The 21,896-nt window shown below is 36.0% G+C and overlaps 2 protein-coding genes across 3 annotated transcripts; both read left to right on the top strand.

The window, feature by feature from the left end:
• The first annotated feature begins 1,885 nt into the window (after positions 1 to 1,885).
• Positions 1,886 to 4,743, top strand: dspp.S (dentin sialophosphoprotein S homeolog). The gene is made up of 2 exons (XM_018241036.2): positions 1,886 to 2,060; positions 3,405 to 4,743. Exons 1-2 carry the CDS (start codon positions 2,007 to 2,009, stop codon positions 4,488 to 4,490), a joined length of 1,140 nt encoding a protein of 379 aa, XP_018096525.1. The 5' UTR covers positions 1,886 to 2,006; the 3' UTR covers positions 4,491 to 4,743.
• A 3,917-nt stretch (positions 4,744 to 8,660) lies between these two features.
• ibsp.S (integrin-binding sialoprotein S homeolog) lies at positions 8,661 to 20,445 on the top strand. 2 transcript variants are annotated; one of them, XM_018242765.2, is made up of 7 exons: positions 8,661 to 8,741; positions 10,896 to 10,961; positions 11,781 to 11,825; positions 14,763 to 14,837; positions 15,676 to 15,711; positions 17,070 to 17,204; positions 18,858 to 20,445. In XM_018242765.2, exons 2-7 carry the CDS (start codon positions 10,908 to 10,910, stop codon positions 19,260 to 19,262), a joined length of 750 nt encoding a protein of 249 aa, XP_018098254.1. In that variant the 5' UTR covers positions 8,661 to 8,741; positions 10,896 to 10,907; the 3' UTR covers positions 19,263 to 20,445. The 2 variants fall into 2 exon arrangements, with proteins under 2 accessions (XP_018098254.1, XP_041435629.1); XM_041579695.1 differs by lacking the exon at positions 8,661 to 8,741 and adding an exon at positions 9,263 to 9,324.
• The last annotated feature ends 1,451 nt before the right edge of the window (positions 20,446 to 21,896 follow it).

The raw sequence follows: 21,896 nt of genomic DNA, 5'->3' as shown, positions 1-21,896 counted from the left end.
TTCATTGGCTGCTATAAACTATTGCCATTACATTTGCTCTGTGAATAAACTATATATAAAAAGAAGGTACAAGGAAATTTTAGCTGTATCACTGGTATTATCTGACAGGTATGTGTGCTTTTGCTTAATTAATATTTTTGTATACATTATGCCTTTTTAGATTTTATTCAGTGGCAAAGACCTACCTAAAATCAATGTGTTATATGTGTTGCAGAAAATATGTGAACAGTGTGTAATAAGATCCATTTAATATTCTTCATTACAGAGATGCATTATGCTATAATTACTTATGCCCTCTCATGTTTGTAAACTGTGTATGCTCACAAATAGTGTAGGACTCGCGTACAAGAGGGGTCTTGATGTGGCACGTGAGCTTACATATTTTGGCCAAAGTGTGGTAATAACACATCATATTTTGTAACAATTAATTTAAAGGCAAACTGTGCAATGGCAATTTTTTCTTTCTCTTTGTGCATAAAAAGATCTTGTTTATGCAGGTGTAGATGTTATAATATATATTTCAAACATTTGTTACCTGTACATTAAAAACCCTTATGTTGCAACCTAAACTTATAAACACCTTTGAAGGGGTTGTTTACCTTTAAGTTTACTTTAAGTATGATGTAGAAAGTGATATTCAAAGAGAGTTTGCAAATGGTTTGGTTTTTGAGTTATTTAGCTTTGTATTCAGCAGCTTTCCTCTTTGCAATTTCAGCAGTCTGGTTGCTAGGGTCCAAATGACCCAAGTAACCATGCAGTGATTTGAATAAGAGATTGGAATATGAGTTCTAGAGGACCTGAATAGAAAGATGAGTAATAAAAAGCAATATGTGATAATTTGTAGCAATAATGATACATTTGTAGCTTTACATAGCATTTGTTTTTAGATGGGGTTAGCTGGAAAGAGTCAGAATAAGAAGACAAATACTGTAATTCAAAAACTCTAAGAAATGAATAATGAAAACCAATTGAAAAGATCATTACACCTGAACATTCTATAACATACTAAAATATAATTTAAAGGTGAACCAACCCTTTAATGTAGTACAGTGAAATCTCAATTTTACATCTTTTGATTTTTTTTCCCACATTTTACATTGTTTTTGGTGGTCCCAGCTATATACAATATAATGCATATAAATACATTTTCCTGATTTAAAATTTCCCTGGATTTTTCACCATTTTTTCCTGGTCCCCTGAAAAACACAAAATATTGGTTCTGCTGTACTTACCCCTTTGTAGCCCTGATGGAGTGTATTGATCTACCTCATTGAGTTAGTTGCCAACTGCCATATCTAACTATGAACACTCTATTATTCTTACAATGCATTATTCTTTTTCAGAGCTAATGGTAAAATGGTAAAATACAAATGGGTCAGGGCAGGGTCGGACTGGGCCGTCGGGTCGCCAGGAAAAAACCCGGTGTGCCCCTTGCTCTTGTGGGCCCCACCCGCCCAGTCCCCGCTTCCTGTACTTCTCTTCCTGCTGCAGGTCGCAGCAAATACACATTGCATGCGTGGCGGCTTGGCAGGGGGACCCAGCAGCAGGGGACCCAGAGGGGGGCCCTGCAAAAGTGGTTTGTCTTCGCCTCAATAGGACAAGACTTTTAGCTGGTGATCAGTAGATCTCAAGACACTATCAACAGACAGCTTGTCTATATCACCCTTCTGTTTCATGCTTTTGATTCAGATGTTTATTATGTTACGGTTACATAAGATATATATATGTTTGTTAAATAAAGTAATATACAGTAAATTTTCTAATAAATCAATATAATATTTAAGTCATATTTTCCATGGAACAGAATGATAACAATGACTTGTTATGGATGTAGATCATAATGGGACAACATCAATAAAAGTAGAGCTCACATTAGTATGGGCACTCCTTGTCTAACCCATCTGTGTGCTGCAGAGGGAGGGGTTTGCAAAATAGTTATTTAACATTTATTACTATGACTACTATGCTAATTTAATGCTCTGTGTTTTGCAGAAGTGCATTCTAAAATGAGACCCGTATTCATTTTGGGATATATATTAGGTACTACTCTTGCCATACCGGTAAGTGCAAGTGTTCAACTTTATTCATTTTATTTATTTTTATCTTACCTATGTACATTTTGTCAACTATAGCTATTTGAATGCAATTGAATGTATTTTGCTTATTTTGTTTTCATGCAAGTTTGCACACACACATACATTCTGGGGTAGATTTTTTTTTTTAAGGGTCGAATTGAAAATTAAAACTCTAAAATTCTTTAAATTCGAATTTTGAGATTTATCAAACCGTGGCCCTTTAGAAATTCTAATTCAACTATTCCCACCTAAAAACTGATAAGTTCAAGTGTAAGTCAATGGGAGAGGTCCAGGGACCAATTTGAACATGTTGCTAGCCTTCCTGACATTACATTTTTTTAGGAGAAAAAAACTCGAATCGAGTTTAGTCAAATTCAAATACAATCGAGTTTTCTGGGCTGTACTATTAGTTCGAGTTTTAGATATTCGATTTTTTTTATTAAATAACCCCCCAATCGAATTTCGAGCATATTCGAATTTATTAGAGTTAAAAATAATTTTTAAAATTTTAAAAACATTTGATAAATGTGCCTCCCGGACTTCACTGACATGTCTGGTTTTTAGTTGGCCCCATTTTTTAGAGGAAATAAGAAAGGACAATGGCAGAAAAATATAGACTAAAGAGGGTCTAAAGGTCACCTATTTTCTACTATAGTGCAAAATAAACTACTTTGTAATATATATATATATAGATAGATAGATAGATAGATAGATAGATATAGATAGATAGATAGATAGATAGATATATACACACTTATTTCCAAAAACAAGACTTGTACTTAAAAAAAATCTCTAAGGGGTTGTTCACCTTTACTTTAACTTTTAGAATGATCTAGAGGTGGTATTAAAATGCAATTTGCAATAAGTTTTCATTATTTATCATTAGTGGTTTCTGAGCTTTTTGTTCAGCAGTGCTCCAGTTTACAGTTTGATCCATGTGGTTGCTAGGGTCCGAATTACAATAGCAACCATGCATGATTTGAATAAGAGACTGGAATATGAATAGGAGCAGGCCAGAATAGAAAGATGAGTAATAAAAAGTAGCCAGAAAAATACACTTGTAGCCTTTGGGGTCAGTGACACCCATTTGTCAAAAGAAAAAAATAATTCAAAAACTATAAAAAAGAAAAACTGAAGGCCAATTGAAAAGTTTCTTAGAATTAGCTATTCTATAATATACAAAAGTTAACTTAAATGTGAACCAGCCTTTTAAAGAAGATATGTCAGATTTTTTTTTTATTCTTATCTTATCTTAAGTTCAAGGCACAGTTATTTGACTATATTTTCTTGTGCATGTTTTTTAACTCTCACTATCCTTTTATTTTTAAGATTACAAGAGATGATAGAAGTGAAAGTAGAGGTGTCAAAACAGGTAACAGGATGGAAGAGTTGAGACATTTACAGGATTCGAATGATGCCCATCTAATAAGAAATGGATCAAATCAAAATCAACAGTTTCACAGGGAAGAAATGAGTCAACATAACTCAAAGGGATTTTATCTAGAGTTCTCAGTAACTAAAGGCAAACAACCAGCGACTAACCCAAGAGCAAACATTCATATATATAGCAACACCACATCACATAATGAGGACAAGTTTGTTGGCAAGCCTCAGTCTCACAAACTTCAGAAAAATAAGACGAATAAAAAAAAAGTGGTCAAAACTTTTGAAAGTGGTTGGTTTAAAAATATATCCTGTGACCAAATGAATGATGGTCACTTAGACAAAGCCTGCAGAAAGATAATATTGCATAAAAGGAGTATTGGCTACCAAACAACTCAAGGCAACACATACCCATCTTCAGATTCAGATGCAAACACTCAGAACACTAGGAATGTAGACAATCCCTTTGATCCAAGTGAATTTAATGATCCAAATAATTTACAAGACTTTCCTTATGACTATTACACAACTGACACAGATACCAAAGCTCTTTCAAGTGAATTTAGTGATTCATCTGACTCTAATGAATCAAACCTTCCCAGTGGTTCAAAACAAGATGGTAAACATGGTGCATTTAACAGATCTGGCATTTCTAGCAGTGTCAGTGCATCAAGTGAGTCTAGTGACTCCAGTGAGTCAAGACAATCTGGAAGCAACAGTGGCTCAAAAGAAGCTAAACTGAGCAAGAACTCTAATGAACTAAGTGCATCAAATGACTCAAGTGAGCAAGACACTCTAGGCAGCATAGCTACTAATTCTACCACTAACATGAATGTATCTGCTAGCGCAAGTGAATCGGATAGCTCTGATGATATTACTGACATGAGAAGTTCAAGTGTCAGTTATTCAAGGGAATCCAGTTCTTTGAGTCAGTCAAATGAATCAGATGCCAGCACTGACTTTACTGATTACAAAAACCCAACAAAAATGAGTGACCACAATGAGGAAGAAACCATACCTAGTGTGAACTGACCAATTATCCAAATAACAAGAAGAATATGATTTATTTAGAGTAAAGTAACACCTTACCTTAACATACGGTATTAGGCTAAATGTTATCAGCATAAGATAATTGTATAAAATACTATACTGTTTTTCTTTTAACTTGCTTTAAACTCACTGGTTTAGTACATAGCTACAAAAAAAGGAGTAAATGATGATTATTCAATAGTTGATCAATGGAAACTATCTGTAAAACTAATAAATGTTTACAGAAATAAATTTACCGAAGCAATCTGGCACTGAACTTTTCAAGCTTTTTTATTACATAGATAATGAATAATCTGAATTTTAACCTTAGACGTAGGATAATCAGCATATTAACCTGAGACCAGTCTAATTGCTATAGAAAATGGACCATTGACCAAGCTCCCTAAATACAAAGGCCATTTGACAGAATATGGCACAATTTGTTAAGCTGTTAGTCTCAGTTCCCCCAAGATACCTACTTAACTTAGTAGTTACAATTGTACGTACGTTCTATTTTTTTACGGTGTGTAGTCCAGGAGAACACGGATAAATGTAGCACGTAAGAATCTGGGACTGCGGGATGAGCTGTGAAAATTGGGACTGTCCTGCGAAAATTGGAACAGTCTGGAGGTATGGAAAAACAACACCAAAGTTCCTCTATCCTGCTGCTCCCACCAGGGGAAGAACTATCGAGGGTGTAGTGGGCGCACCCGAGCCTGCGCCCCCTCAGGGCCCGCCAGATGATCATGCCGTAACGAATCTGGCATGAAAATTTCGACCAAGAAGTAATAGTTATGTTACTGACTCCTATGCTGCCTCTCTCTCTCTCTGCCTGGCTTATGTAAAAAATCTGAGATAAAGGAAGGATAAAAATATATTTTTCCAGAAATGTTGGAAACCCTAGCCCTTACATGTCTTTGTATCCGTATTTGCCCTGTGGTGGTACCTCTACTAAATGTCCTAATTGTTACCTTAATGGTAAACCACCACTTTCAACTTGAAAAAAAGATGGAAAGCAACTGAAAAAGTCTATATTTCTGGTGAAATATATAAATATATACTGCTTTAATTTTATTATAATAACATTCACAGAGGACAAACATCCATTTTTGGAAGCACCAGGGCAGAATTGTGGTGTAAAATCCAGGAAAACATGTAAAATCAGTTAAGAGCTCCTATAGTAGAGTAAAATCTATATATATATAGAGAGAGAGAGAGAGAGAGAGAGAGAGAGAGAGAGAGAGAGAGAGAGAGAGAGAGAAACTCTGCTGCATACAGCGCTGCAAAGAACTTATGGCTATGTGCTCTTTGCGACCACATCCCAAAATGTCACACCCATTTTACCAAAACATACCCCTGACATGCAGGTATAATTACTAAAGAAAATGGGAAACAACAAATATATAAACCCTAGACAGCTGTAATCACTAATTAAAATATATAAGGAATTTTAACTCCAGATGTGCCTTTCTAATTATTCTGAAAAATGGACAATCTGCATATTATCCAAGACATGCCAGTATAATTTGTGCAGAATACAGACAAATAATCAGCATAATAATCTGAGATGTGCCAGTATAATTGCTACTGAAAATAAACCTACACTTGCACAAGCTGAATACCAACACCACTATTCTTCTTTCCTGCTACTCCCACGCTGCTTGTCCAGAAATAAATATATTGAAAGCATTCCCTCACCTACACTTGCACAAGCAGAATACCAACACCAATATTCTTCTTTCCTGCTGCTCCCATGATGCTTGTCTAGAAATAAATATATTGAAAGAATTCCCTCACCTACACTTGCACAAGCACAACACCAATATTCTTCTTTCCTGCTACTCTCACGCTGCTTGTTTCTGTCACTCTGTCACTCATTCTCTGCCTTCCTTTGCCTGGCTCATATAAAAAAATCCAAGATTGCAGTGTGTCCCATAGTGGAATGCACATCCATCTTGCATTTTCTCTCAAGAAGCAGGAAGCTGAAAAGAACTGAGGACAAGTAGGACAAAGTGGGACATTTAAGCCATCACAACATCACCTGACAGATCATTCCATAACCTCACTGTCCTGACTGTGAAGAACCCCCTACTTTGCTTTAAATGAAAGTTCTTTTCTTCTAGTCTGAAGGGGTGGCCTTTGGTACGGTGATCCACTTTATGGGTAAAAAGGTCCCCTGCTATTTATCTATAATGTCCTCTAATGTACTTGTAAAGTGTAATAATGTCCCCTCGCAAGCGCCTTTTTTCCAGAGAAAACAACCCCAAACATGACAGTCTACCCTCATAATTTAAGTCTTCCACACCTCTAACCAGTTTAGTTGCACGTCTCTGCACTCTCTCCAACTCATTTATATCCCTCTTAAGGACTGGAGCCCAAAAGTGCACTGCATACTCCAGATGAGGCCTTACCAAGGACCTATAAAGAGGCATAATTATGTTTTCATCCCTTGAGTTAACGCCTTTTTTATGCTTTATTAGCCACAGAATGACACTGCCCAGAATTAGACAACTTGTTATCTACAAAAACCCCAAGATCCTTCTCTTTTAAGGAAACTCCCAACACACTGCTATGTAGTGTATAACTTGCATTTATATTATTTTTGCCAAAGTGCATAACCTTGCATTTATCAACATTGAACCTCATTTTCCAGTTTGCTGCCCAGTTTTCCAACTTAGACAAATCACTCTGCAAAGTAGCAGCATCCTGAATGGAACCTATAGTTCTGCACAATTTAGTATCATCTGCAAAAATAGAAACAGTACTTTCAATGCCCACCTCCAGGTCATTAATAAATAAGTTGAAAAGCAAGGAACCTAGTACAGAGCCCTGCGGTACTCCACTAATAACACTGGTCCAATTAGAAAATGTTCCATTTACCACCACTCTTTGTAGTCTATCTTTTAGCCAGTTCTCTATCCAGGTACAAATACTATGTTCCATCCAGGCCAACATTCCTTAATTTAACCAGTAACCTTCTGTGTAACCACTGTATCAAATGCTTTAGCAAAGTCTAAGTAAATCACATCCACTACCATCCCAGAATCAAGGTCCCTGCTTACCTTCTCAAAAAAAAGAAATTAAGTTAAGGTGACCATACACGGGCAGATAAAGCTGCCGATATCGGTCGTTTGGACCGATTTGACAGCTTATCTGCCCGTGTATGGGGGCTTCCGACGGGTCATCCCGATCGATATCTGGCCACGATATCGATCGGGAAGGTTGGATTTTTACCCGACCGACCCATACGGCCGAACGCTCGAATTACCCCCGATATAGCCACGCAGTTTAGTGGCATATCGGGGAAAGATCCGCTCGTTTGGCGATGTCGCCAAACGAGCGGATCTTTAAGTCTATGGCCACCTTTAGTCTGGCAAGATCTATTACACATAAAACCATGCTGGCAAAACTTATAGTACCTGTATTATGATTTGCTATGAAGTCCAGTATCTTATCCTTTATTAACCCTTCGAAAAGCTTTCCTATCACTGACGTCAGACTAACTGGCCGGTAATTTTGAGGCTGAGAACGGGATCCCTTTTCGAATAGCAGCACAACATTAGCAATTTGCCAGTCTCTCGGCACCATGCTAGACCTAAATGAATATAAAATAGCCGTAGTATTCTATCATGGTTAAATCTATAAGGCTGAGTCACTGTCAGCAATGATGGATAGAGTGTGCTCAATATACTGAGCTTTATATGTCAAGACAAGTTCTATTTGGTTTATGCAAAACATACGATAGGTGTACACCGCCCCTATTATTATACCTATATTATTATTACTATTATTATACCTATAAGAATACAAGTAAACTGCAAATGGTAGAACTGTCTGTAAGCTTGAGATTCCAAACATCTAAACACTGTAAAATAGAAGAGAGGAGAAAAGCAATGCTTTTTTGAAAATTATAACTTAAAATAGTTTTGGAGTGACTCTGCTATGTCTTATGTCCAGTAGCCTCATTATATGCTGGCACTGGGCACCAAACCCTTTCCAGAAACCTTAGACCTTCAATTATACTGAATTAAACAAACATACTGACATTCTAGGGGATGCCTTTTGTAAACTATGTGGCCATATTCACTGGTGACATTACTGGGTCTTACAGTGAGTACCAGCACAATGACATCACACAAGCAATCTGATTGGCTGTAAATGAACAAAGGGAGTTTATATTGCAACTACTCAAGCCAACAAATCCAAATAAATCTGTGCTTATTCATTCCTGCTTCAGAATACCACTAGGAAAAGGTAGGTGGGAAAACTACATATACTTTTCTTATGTTGTAATCATTCTGTGCTTATATGCAGAATATATTCAGGTTATATGTTATATATGTTCTTTTTCTTTATATAATGTGCAATGGGGTATCTAAATTATGTATCTGGACATTTTTAAAAGAATATTTGCTAAAAATATAAAAGAACACGAAAGTTTGCAAGCTGACAATCCTAATTTTATTTTTAAAACAAAGAAATGTAGCCAAATATCGAAGAATGAATACTGCTATTATTAGCAAGTCTTGCAAACTGATGCAATTTTATTTGCAAGAGATAAATATAATGTTTTGCTACCATTAATAAAAATTGAAAAATACCCCCCAAAAATAATAAATGTGAGAGGATACAAAAAAATTATAATATTTGATATGACTCTTAATAGCTTAAACAATCTTTTAGCTGCACAGTTTTTATACATAATATTATAACTATACATTTTACTAAAAATATACTGTATTACTATACATTCTTTTTGTTACAGTAGGTGGATATTTAAAAATGTATTGCCACTAACACCTAATAAGTATGAAATGGATGTCCTATCGGAACATGGGTAAGCATGGGTGGGACAGGCTCATGTGGTAAAGAAAAATGCTAGGAGGGTTTAATTTTAACTTAAAATATTCAGTGATTCCATTTTTAGCTTGCTCCTGTCTCATGACAAACCTACATGGAAAACTAATCAGAAACTATGTCTGTTTATTAGTTTAGTCTGCTTTGAGTACAGAAATGCTTTGTTAGAGGAGGTTAAACAATTAACAAATTGATCTTTTATACACAAGAATATGAATACATTTTCAGGACTTTCCCATAGCTACCACATTTTTTTGCACTTTGCATCTTGTTACTTCTGGGGGTACAGGCCCTTGCACCCCAGAATGCAGTACAGACTCATTTTAAAGAGACACTTGACTAGTTTTCTTGCAGATGGTCTCACTGCAGAGCCTTTATGCTCATTAAAAATATATACAATATGACAAGTACTTCCTTCCTCTGAGTGTTTGGATGGTGTAGTCAGTTTTTGTGTTCAGGAATTGGCTTGTTATACAAGTGACTGACTTAGCCAAGCTCCTCTTTCTACTTATCCTTTCTGCACTTAATCTACTAGTGACAAGTTATTCAGACTTTTGGGTTCAACCCCACTTTTGGGATCCAATATTATAAACTGGTTATATATGAATACAATGATGTAAGAAAATGAGCATTCACCATCAAATCTTAATCTCATTGGCCTGCATATTGAAAAATGGAGGGATGAATGGTACAACCTGGCTTTAATCTATGTATAGCCTTCTTATGATCTATACACTTATAGATTTAGATGAAAAGCAAATTACATTTTAACCAACCTTTAATTTCACAGTCATTCAATATTTGAATGTAATGTAATTGCTGTTGAAAGCAGTATCTGACTTTGCTATTCCATTAACTATTAAGACCATTAGAGATATAGGAGCTCATTTATTAATGCAAGTGCATAATTTTCCTTTTAATTTCCCAGAATTCAGCATTTTCCTCACAATTCTAGTATCATTGCAGCCATAAGGGAAGCTGCATCTGACCTAATTAGGCTTCATGCATTAATATGCACACAAAATTATGCTTGTAGGTTGACACCAATCTGAAGCAATTGTTCTAAACATTTTTGGAGTCAGAATTGTGTCATTTCTGGCGTTCGGCATCAAAATGAAAACTCTGTGTGATTCTTTAGGCACATGTCGGCTGTACCTATTGATGCAGTTTGCATAGCGAACCCTGGAATTATTGCTAGCTTACAGATGCAGCAGCTCCAATGTTCTCCTGCATCAATAGGTACACTTGTGCATTATTCAAAGCAGGTATTCAGCCAGATGCAACCGCAATGAATGCAACTATAGGGAAATGCAAGGAATATCATTGGATGCAAGTACCTTAAGTGCAGTGACTGCATCCAATTTTGCACGACCACAACTGCAATTAAGGTGATAAATGAGCCCTAAAGTTTTACTAACTGATCTACTCACATCATATCATATGCCAATGTATTAGTGTATATGTATATGAGGAATCTGAATCAATTACAGGATTTACAATGTACTGCACAGAAAGCTGACTATACTTAATTATTCTTAAAATGTTTTTCAGAAAAGTAAAAAAATGAGGACAGCTTTAATTTTCCTCTTTTTGTTGGGTTTGAGCAGCTCATTTTATGTAAGTAATGTTGCTGTTTTTCTTTTGAAAAGAACTAACAGAGCTCTCTTTTGGCACGATGTGTTTTTGTTTATGTATTGACAGACACACAGAAAGTACCTTATGCAATAGGTACTAATCACACTAATATCTAGGTTTATTATAGGATCTACATACCCTTTCAACGTCTGGTATACTGTATATTGCATGAAGCCACAAAGATAATTACCACTTATTATTTCTAAAAGTTAATAGTTTCCCTTCACTAAAATATTTGGTGATGTGTTTCCTTTTTTAATGTGTATAATATGAACATATTGAATTATTAAGTGCATGTTTTTAAATGGAAAACCCTACCCCATAGGGGCAAAGATATGCAAGTTACCAGGTGCCACAGGGCCATCTTACATGTAGCCAGCAAGGGGCTTAGAAGGTGAGGCATTTTCTGTCATTTACCAGAAGTCATGTTCAGCTTTCCTGGATCATGGTCATGCACAATTATGTAAAAGTTATCATTTTAATCTATGGCATATACAGCAGTTTCCTATGTCAGCACTGCTATGTATGCAGAGGATACATGGATCCCCTTGGGCTGCTGTAATTTCCAGTCCAAGGTTAACAAATATATTCTTGGGGTATGTCTGAAAGCGTTTAGTCATATTCTGTATTTGGAAATATCTGATCTTGTGGCTTATTTCAAAAGATGCCACTGAGTTGTCAGTATACAGTAAGGATTTTTCTGTCTCAAATATATACAACTCCACAGCATTATTTACAAAATGTTTTTCAGGTTGAATCCATTGCTGCATTTTCTAAAAAGTTCTGCTTTAAACCTTTCAGATTAATCGATTCCAAAGGAAATGGAAAGATGATGAAGGAAAAGGAGTGAGTATTTACGGTTGTGTCCCTTTTATGAACATGAATGTAAGACCACTTGATAAGAAAATGCATATGCTACACCTCATAAATATCATACACTGCATTAGTAGGTACTATAATACTGTTATTTAAATATGCATAAAGTAATTTTATATAGTTATATGTACTCCATATACAATTCATAAGTGTATGGAATACATTGAACTACAATGATGTTGTTATGCTAGGGAAAACAACATTTACCATTGATATGTTGTAATCTGAAGGAATAGTTCATCATATTTTGTAGTCCCAATACTTTTTTAAAGGTGTTGATCACCTTTAAATTAACTTTTAGAATGATGTAGATATTGATATTCTGGGACAACTTGCATTTGGTCTTGATTTTTTTGTGGTTTTTCAGTTATTTAGGTCTTTGTCCAGCAGTTTGGCATTTCAGCAGCAATCTGGTTGGGGGGGGGGGGGGGTATTTGCCCTAGCAATCAGGCAGTGATTTGAATGAGATACCAAAAAGCAAGGCACAATCTATCTATAAAGAATAATAATGTAGACCTATTGCAAAGTTGCTAGGAATAGTACTTTACCAATAAACTACTAAAGGTTAACTTTAAGGTGAACTACCACTTTAATATTTAAATTTAGCAAAGGTTTCTGGAAGGACAGTTACATACAAAACTTTAATAACTTTCTGGCAGTTACATACCAATATTTATACCCAAATATATACACAATGTTGTACCCTTTCAGTCAAAAGGTTCAATAAAGAGAAAAAACAACAAATTAAGTAAGTAAGTAAGTAATATTTCTTGATAGATATACACATACATATATATATTTATGTGTCACCTACCTCCCTCCCTTTTAAATTATTGTTACAAAATATGTGGGATATGTTGTTCCGCCAAACTGATATTTCACTTGCAAGTATATTGTCAGTAACTTTGTAATTCCATGTCCTCATCCCTGATCTCTTCAATCCCCTCATCCTACAATACTGGCCGGTATATAAGACCACTATATATCTAAGCTTCTGTTCCCCATTTCCATTTAAACCAATGGCAAACTTGTCTCCTCTCCATTATATCCATAAAATAAATAATTTCTAGCAATGTGATCATTTATTATTCAGCCAAGATTAGTATAAATTACTTTCAAATGTATTAGTCATTTAACTTACAATTCTCATTCATTTGAATGCTGCTGCAGTAAAACAAATTACAATCCGTTTGGGGGGGTCTAAATTGTTACCAGGGTCGGACTGGGCCCCCTCCCCAGCCCTCAGGGCAGCCCAGACCTGCTCCCATTAATTGGCAGAGCTATTGCTCCTTCCTGACCTCCTGCCTCATGAAGAAAAAACGCATTTGATTGAGGGGCCTAGTGGGGGAGGAGGGAGAGAGCGCCCCTGATGAGGCAGCCCTAGTTGGCCCAGACCCCTCAATCCAATGCTGATTATTACTGCGTACTTTAAAGGAATTATTCAACAATGAACTCTGAATTCACAGCTACCATTACTAAAATATTTATTTGAAAAGCTAGGGGAAAGACACAGGCTGTCAGGAAGAAAAATGTAGCCTAAACTGTGTGGAAAAATATGCTGTAATCATGCATGTGTGCGTTCACCAGCTAAATATAATTTGGCAGGGGAGTGCTACAATTCCATAATTACAGAGGACGACCTTACACACCTTCTGTAGTTAGAACAGCAAGACGAGAGCAGGCAGCTAGTAAATTGCTACTTGGTTCAGAAATAAAAGCCTCAATCCAAAGTTTCAATCCTTTTTTTATGAAGCAACAAACCAGTTCAACAGTATATGGTTTATTTTGTTAAAGATAGCCCTTTACTTGAACTTTTTTTAATGACTATTTTGAGAAAGAGAGGGACAAATGTGGTGAGATAACCATGCCTTGCTTACCATATGTCTTTAAGATGGTGGCACAAAAGTTATTTTCTTCTTAGGTCTTCTATTGACTGTAATGTGAACTGCCTGAAAGTTCCAGTACTTGCGGGAAAATCCACACTATTTTAGTTTATTTAAGGATTTGTTCCCACTGCAGAATTTACAGTGAAATTAGCATATACTTTTCTACCAGTAAAAATAACTTTTACTAGCAGCAGTGAATGATCTTGGACATTTTCACTATACAGGTATGGGACCTGTTATCCAGAATGCTAGGGACCTGGGGTTTCCTGGAGAATGGATCTTTCCGTAATTTAGATCTTCATACCTTAAGTCTACTAGAAAATCATGTAAACATTAAATAACCCCAATAGGCTGGTTTTGCTTCCAATAATGATTAATTGTATCCTAGTTTGGATCATGCACAAGCTACTGTCCTATTATTACAGAGGAAAAGGAAATAATTTTTTAAAAATTTGGATTATTTTGATGGAGAATTGACACAGCCTTTCTGTAATTCGGAGAGTTTTAGATAATGGGTTTCCAGATAACGGATCTGATACCCGTATTGTGAAAGGGGAGAAATTTCCATTCCAAGTGAGAAAGGCTACTTACTGTACATTTTATAAAAACATGAATGCCTACTTATTTATTTAAAGATCTGAATATAAAATGCATGTCATAAAAACATGTAACAAATCCAATTAAGAATTTCGAAAACATTGAAATCCTCATTTACGCCAAATTTTTTGTGTGTTTACAAGCAAAGTACCTAAATATTTTACAATTTGCAAAGGACAGCTCCCATTGACATCTATATGACCGCCACAGCTTTTCAATGGTATACTTTTACATAACTTTACTAATTTTTAATATTTCAGAGTTTTTCTTCACGCTACCGAAAAGGGGTTTTTGCTGGTACATTAGTAGTCAGTTAGCTAGATATTTATAAAAGAAAGTTTGATGTAGAGTGTTTAAACCCAGACAGTATGAAAATATACTTAATTTATATTAATCTTTTTTAAAATGCACATTTTTTTTCCAGATACCAAGGAATAAATATGGATACCGGGCCTTATACATGGAACCACGATTTAGACCATTCTTCAACTATGCTAAGGTAGGTACATATCTCCAACTACAAATGTATAATGAATTTATTTTTGCTCGATTAAAATAAAGACCCTTATGAATTGGGGAGGGTGTTTATCCCAATTTTGTATTTTTTGTTTTGTCTCTCAAGCTCAACTCAGGAAGGGCTTCTTTTACAAGTGGCAAATTTGCCTTGCAATGCATACTATATATTTAATACAGTATTATATTAGTACAGTGTACAGTATTATATATTGGTGGGACCACACAATTAGGGTATGTAAAACGGAGGTTTCACTGTACTGCATTTAATTTTTAATTTGCTTTCTTCCCTTCATTGTGTGTATATAATATTTATAGAACCAATGAGACCTGAAGTATATTTGAAGGGGTTGAAATAATCACACTTCCAAAAGGCAAAACATGAATTATCCCATTTAGCAGCAACAATTTTGAGAACATACTATACTAGCCATTTTTACTTCTAGGGTCCATATCTTTAAAAGGAATAATGAGTTATTTGAATTTTATTTTGTAGATGCCACAGTAAAGGGTATATTGGGCCTATTTACTGCATTTATGGTCTTAAATCAATTCTATTTAATATCTGTAATGATCTTATATAGAGATTTGAAGTTAGTCATAATATTACTGGGTTAACAATCCCTTTATTATGACTGACTAAATATATATATATATATATATATATATATATATATATATATATATATATATATATATATATATATTTCCACAGCTATTCAGTTTTGTCTTCCTATATAATCACATGATACATTCAATTAATGTTATGATTTCCCCTGAATATTTTGTGTTGAGTGCTTCTTTCTAAATCTGTTTCTGTATAGGGTGGCAGCTCTTCAGAAGAAGATAGCTCAGATGAGGTAAAGAATCTGGATTTCATATTTAATTTTTTAATCTGTTTAGCTACAGGACAACATCTATAAATCGGCCTGTTATAATTGATATATATATATATTAAAATTAGTCAGTATTTACTTGCTGTTTGAGGGAGTGATTAACTGTCACCATGAAAATTTTCCCCAGAGCAGTAACATATAGCAGCCAGCAATCAGACTTGATTAATCAAATTCAGGTTAAATAATAAAAGCAAAACCCTTTTTGTTTGCTGGGGGGTCAATGCATAATGCAAATGTATCTAGTGTTACAAAAAATAAAACACACCTTTATATGAAAAATCCGAAAAATTCGTACAATTTGAATTTTTTCAAGTTTTTTCAAGTTTTATCCCTCTCACAGGAAATTTTGGGAAAAATGTATTGAGAACTAAAGGTAAAAAACCTGCGTGGATTTGGTCGGAGTAGCTTTCAGAAAATAATGAGATGTTTTTGGATCTTGATAAATAACCCCCTAGGTGTTAATTATTAAAAATTCCCTCTAGTTACCACAGGTTGCATTCTAATGACTTCATTGTGAAGCATTGTTTACTGGAGCTGACCAGAGATTATTGTCCAAAATCATCTCCCAATGCATTATCCTTATGATAATAGATACTTGGGGAAAGATTCAGGCACTCATATGTAAATAAAAAACTTTGCTGAATAAAACTGAACTACCATATAACATTAAAATCTAATGAGTGAAAACACTCAAAAAATATAAAAAAAAACACTATTTGCTGCAGTTTATACACATCTTTTATTACTTTGTTGCCTGAATTTGTCCCATTTGCCTGGAAGGGTTACACCAGGTCTGGGGTGGTGTAACATAATAGCTAAAGGATAGCATTAGTCTGCCATAAAATAAATATCACCCCAATACATTCATCATCTCTATTTAGTATAATTAATCTTTTAAAAATATGCCCGTTAGACTTTTTGCCTTTCTTCTGTACCTACTGAATACTAATACAGGTATAGAATCTCTTATCCAGAAACCAGTTATCCAGAAAGCTGCGAATTACGGAAAGGCCATCTCCAATAGACTCCATATTATCCAAATAATCAAATTAATAATAAAATAGTACCTTGTACTTGATCCAAACTAAGATTAATCTGTATTGGTAGCTGGAAACCAGCCTACTGGGTTGATTGAATGTTTAAACGATTTTTAAGTAGAATTGGGTATAAAGATCCAAATAACGGAAATATACGTTATCCAGAAAGCCCCTGGTCCCAAAGCTGTAGATTATATATATATATATATATATATATATATATATATATATATATATTTCAAATTTTGCTGTTTTGCTATTTGCTACTTGATTTCTATTTTCTAGAGTGATTCAGATGAACAAGGCATAAATGGAAAAGCAGATTCTGAAGGAAATTGTGCAAAAACGTCTGAGGGAAAAGGGGCAACAGAAGAGGCCGATTCAGAAAATGAAGAAGAGGAAGAAGAAGAAGCTCCAGAAGTAATTTTGCATTTATGTTCTCTAACCTTAAACTTCATAGCCTATTATGTAGGCTATAGTAATAATAATCATACCGGTAATAATAATCATAATAATCTATGTAGCATATGCAAGGGTGTTTATGCAATTCATGCCCTTGGAGGAAGTAAATACAAGAACTTATCTTTGAGTCTGAGCGATGTAGCTGGAGTTATAATTTGTTTTATTGTGCTTTTTATAGTCTACCTTTATAATGGATTTAGTCAATGAGATTCTAAGTCAAGAGATCACATCAAACAAAACAAAAAGGAATCTTAAAGGGGTTATTCACATTTAAATTAACTTTTAGGATGTTGCAGAGAGTGATATTGATGCGGTCAGTGATCCCATCTGAAAGCTGGAAAGAGTCAGAAGAAGATAAACAATTCAAAAACTGTTAACCACCACCCCCCCCCCCCGAAAAAAAAACAAAGGCCAATTGGAAGGTTGCGTAGAATTAGCCATTCTATAACTTCCTAAAACTTGATCCACCCCTTTTTTTCCCACTTGAATCAACCCAAATACAGTAGGTAGTAATCCAGTTGGAATCTAAGATTAAAAAGAAAAGCATGTTTATTAAATTCCAATAAAGGCTAAAATAAACATAACCTTTAAAACCCTGCTGCAAGACGGATGGGTACCCTGCACATATGCCCTTAGTATATAGATGGGTAAAACCAGTAGTTCACTAGCTAGTACTTCACTGCACTGTATGAAAAACATTCCAGTTAGACAGTTCTATAGATTAAAAGTCCCATAAATCTGGTGTAACCCACACATCTTATGGTCAACACCATATGTCTGCGGGCATTTTTTTGCCAATTCAAGGAGCTCCCCCTAGTTGCTCCCTATAATTTTCTAGGTGGCATGCATTAAGACAGAACCCATTGTATGACTATACAGTATGCATGTTTAACAGAAACCTGTAGCTTTCTTTAGATTAAATCCAGTTCAGTTTACAGGTTGATGCTATTCATTTCCTCTCCATATATTAGTCATACATAAGTGAATAGATAGCTGAAGCAAGTATAAACAGACCAGTGGCACTTAATAAGGCAATAAGGCCCAGTGGTGCAGAGTGACTGGGCACTTGTGGGTCCTCCACCTCCCCTGGTCTTGAAGTGGTCTTACCCCACCACACCCACTGTTCCTATAATTTCCATCAGAAGTGGAAGGAAGCTGAGCTGCTTAAATATTAGTGAGGAGGAGGGCCCTAAAAGTTTCTTTGCTGGGGGCCCCCCAAAAGTTCCTCTGAAGGGGAGACAGTGTGTGTACAGTCACAGAGGCGGGCCAGGCAAGCCAGGCGCCCAAGGCAGCTCGTCCCCTCCCTTCCCCCGTCACATGCACATGTGCAGTAACGATGCTGGTGCTCATGCGCGGTAATGATGTTGGCATGCACATTAACTACGCTCGCACATGCGCAGTAACACTGCTCGCGCGCATGCGCAATAGCGTTTGGGTGCATATTGTATGCCGAATTCCAGGTGAGTCTGGTCTAGTGGTAGGCAGAAGAGATAGCTGCCCAGCGCCCCCTAATTGTTGCGCCCTAGGCAGCTGCCTCTTCTGCCTACCCCTAGTTCCGGCCAGTAAATTTTGTGTGTGTCTATATGAACAATGTACTTCTGTCTTTAATAGGTGGAAGAAAATTCAGCCAGCCAGAATGAAACAGAAACAGAGAATGACGAACTAGACACAACCACAAACAGTACCTCATTGGAGACTACACAAGCAAGCACAACTGCACCTTTCACTACAGACCATGAAATCAATGGTGGTGGGGTAACTGGACCCCCTAGAGTTAGCTATGATGAAAAAGGAGGCAATGAAGATGGAAGCAATGGTGGCATTAGCAGTACTGCAGCATATGAAACGGAAAGCATAAGTGTAGAGTATGAGCAAGGCTATGAGCATACTTACGATCATGAAAATGAAGCTGATTATGGAAGAGTAAAAGGGGATAATTATGCACAGTATGAGGATGAGTACAATTACCGAAGGCGCTACTATGATCATTATGCTCAACAATATAATTATCAGTAGATTCAACTGAAAGTTGTTTAAATGGGGTGCAAGTTGAGATTTGCCAGAGGTTAGAGGGGATTGTGGTATTATATTTCTTTTAGTTATAAAAATATTGTATTGTATATTGTTGTTAGAAACAATATAATATATATTATTTAAAATGACCTTTGAGTCTTATATATTAGGATGCTTATTTAAAAGGGGCATTTAGGCAGAGGCTGGTTATAACCTATGGAAGCAACAATATAAACAACCAGAGTCACTTTTTTGGTGGTCAAAAAATCATTGTTATGTATGAACAGCATTGATGTAGCATTTAAGTTAACCTTTATAGCTGCCTTGCCAAATACCATGCATTAAACATGGGTCAACATATCAAAGCAAATGCATTATATAAAAAGCACAATCACAAAACTGACCATGCTATTTATAAAGATGTGTAGCTGCCTTAGGAGCTTATATGCCCTGTACAGTAGTATTAGAAAGCTAATTTGCAATCAGTCTTTTATTGTTTATTTTTGTAGCTATTCAGATGCAGCTAACAGGCTTGGGATTTTCAATTGCTCTCTGGTTGGTCTGGCTTAACTACCTTAGAAACCAGGTATCATTTTGCATTTCATAATGGAAGACACTTAAGAAATGGCCTTACTTAGTAAATGAATTAGCGTAATGGACAAATAGTTTTTTGACTGATTGGAGTCAATGATCAAAAGGAACAGATACAAATTTGCACTTGCTGTCTGAAAAGAAGCAGTACTGGAAGAGTTATGATTCAAAAACTTTAAGAAATTAAAAAAAAGATAATTTGAACAGTTACATAGAACATTATACATTTGGCAAACTTCATTGCCTAGCTTTATAACTGCACATGATTTTGCATGGCATTAAATTATAAGGTGCATTCTAAGGCTACTTTTTTACACAACTTTATAAATATGCCCTTACTGCTTGCCAAGTACACAGAAAACCAGCAGCATCTTGGTGCTGCATAAATAATAATTCTTTTTTTGGAGCAAGAAAAGGTAATGAAATTATAATATTGCCCTGTAATATTATTAACCATGTAAAGTGGTGCAAGATAAATGCAATGTAACACTAATATGTCTTTCTCTATTACTGGTTATAGAGCTTTTCAAATAAGAAGAACCCTTATTTAGCAAACAGAATCTCTGTCACTAATAAAACAATTATTTGGTTTAAATGTCCAATGCTGATTGTTTCAGGAAATACAATGATATCCTTGGTGCTGGATATAAATATACTGCATATACTCTATGAGTACTGTTTATTTTTTAATCCTATGGGAAATTGTGAGGGTTTCTTTTTTCCCAAGTCTCTCAAGTGCAATGTAAAATGGAGTATTTTGAATGTTTAGCACTGCTCGCAAAAAGTAAAATCATTCGCTGATGAAAATTACATTTTACATTACATACAAGAAAAAGTTAAGGTTAACACCTGCTCTGGAGTTTTGTTAAATATTTTGTTGCAAAATATGCTTTACAATTGCAACATTTTATTACATACACTGCACTAGGTCGCAAACTTTGCAAGGAAGTAGTTGAGGCCTATAATCGTCAAAAAGGATGCAAACATCTTTGCTAACATTCGGAATGGTATTTGCAAACTTTTTTTGCGGTCCCCCAAGAAAGGTTTATACTTCAACATCTTAAGAGGCAAAAATTACTATACCTATTAGTGATGTGTGCTTCGACCACCTGACCGGAACCTGCCCGCACCAGACCCAAGCCCACGCGCCCTCTATTTATAGACCAGCATCGCCTCGTCGATGACATCACAAAAGGGGCATCGCAGAGAGCGCTCGTCTATAAAGGCGGAAGCTGGCAGAGTAAGGTTGCGGGCAGGGAGAGCAGGCAGAAGAACTCAACCTGAATATGCAAGTGGTGTGCCGAGGTTGACCAAAACCCGCCTCATGGATATCAGGCCTTGCCGTACATCACTAATGCCTATATTACTACAAATACTACATATTACTGCATACAGTATAAAATATACATTACACAAATTTATAATTTAAATGTAAAATTTGCAACTGATGATCCTTTACTTGAAGCTACTTGTCACCAACTTGGGGCAGTCACAAAAATTTTCACCTGGGGCTACATGCAAATAATGCTAAAGTACAGACACAAACCTTTCACCTTGTAAATGTGTATGTGTAATAGTATATTGTATACATGCATGAGCATCCACTTACAAGCTCTCCAACTATGTGTGAGTTTGCAGTCCTAAAGAAGAAGCCATATCCATGCCCTGCGCATCGGATCAATGGCAGTTATGGAGTTCTCTTGCACCCCACTCAGTCCTGGATTTGTGGTTAGGTGCGGGCCTAGAGCAGTAGAATTTCAAGGGCGTTATGCTGCACTGCCACATACAAATTAGTTAGGAGCATGGCAGTCTCCAGTGCTGTGTTGGACCTGGACTTTAAAGACATGCACATGCATGCACGCTCACACAGGAAGGGGATGGAGATGCAGATTAGGGATGTCGCGGACTGTTCGCCGGCGAACTTGTTCGCGCGAACATCGACTGTTCGCGCTCGCCGAATGTTCGCGAACGTCGCGCGACGTTCGCCATTTTGGGTTCGCCTTACCTGGCGCTTTTTTTTTACCTCTCATCCCAGACCAGCAGATA

The sequence above is a fragment of the Xenopus laevis genome, chromosome 1S (genome assembly GCF_017654675.1).
Source record: "Xenopus laevis strain J_2021 chromosome 1S, Xenopus_laevis_v10.1, whole genome shotgun sequence".
In the NCBI taxonomy this organism is placed as follows: domain Eukaryota; kingdom Metazoa; phylum Chordata; class Amphibia; order Anura; family Pipidae; genus Xenopus; species Xenopus laevis.
Note: the sequence above shows the minus strand (reverse complement) of the source record. Positions and strands in the feature narration are given on the sequence as shown.

Bases quoted from the DNA above. Each gene is read 5' to 3' on its own strand.
- dspp.S (XM_018241036.2), top strand. From the start codon at position 2,007: ATGAGACCCGTATTCATTTTGGGATATATATTAGGTACTACTCTTGCC. The intron at 2,061-3,404 runs GTAAGTGCAAGT...TTTATTTTTAAG, and splicing joins GTACTACTCTTGCCATACCG to ATTACAAGAGATGATAGAAG.
- ibsp.S (XM_018242765.2), top strand. From the start codon at position 10,908: ATGAGGACAGCTTTAATTTTCCTCTTTTTGTTGGGTTTGAGCAGCTCA. The intron at 14,838-15,675 runs GTAGGTACATAT...GTTTCTGTATAG, and splicing joins CATTCTTCAACTATGCTAAG to GGTGGCAGCTCTTCAGAAGA. The intron at 15,712-17,069 runs GTAAAGAATCTG...TCTATTTTCTAG, and splicing joins AAGAAGATAGCTCAGATGAG to AGTGATTCAGATGAACAAGG.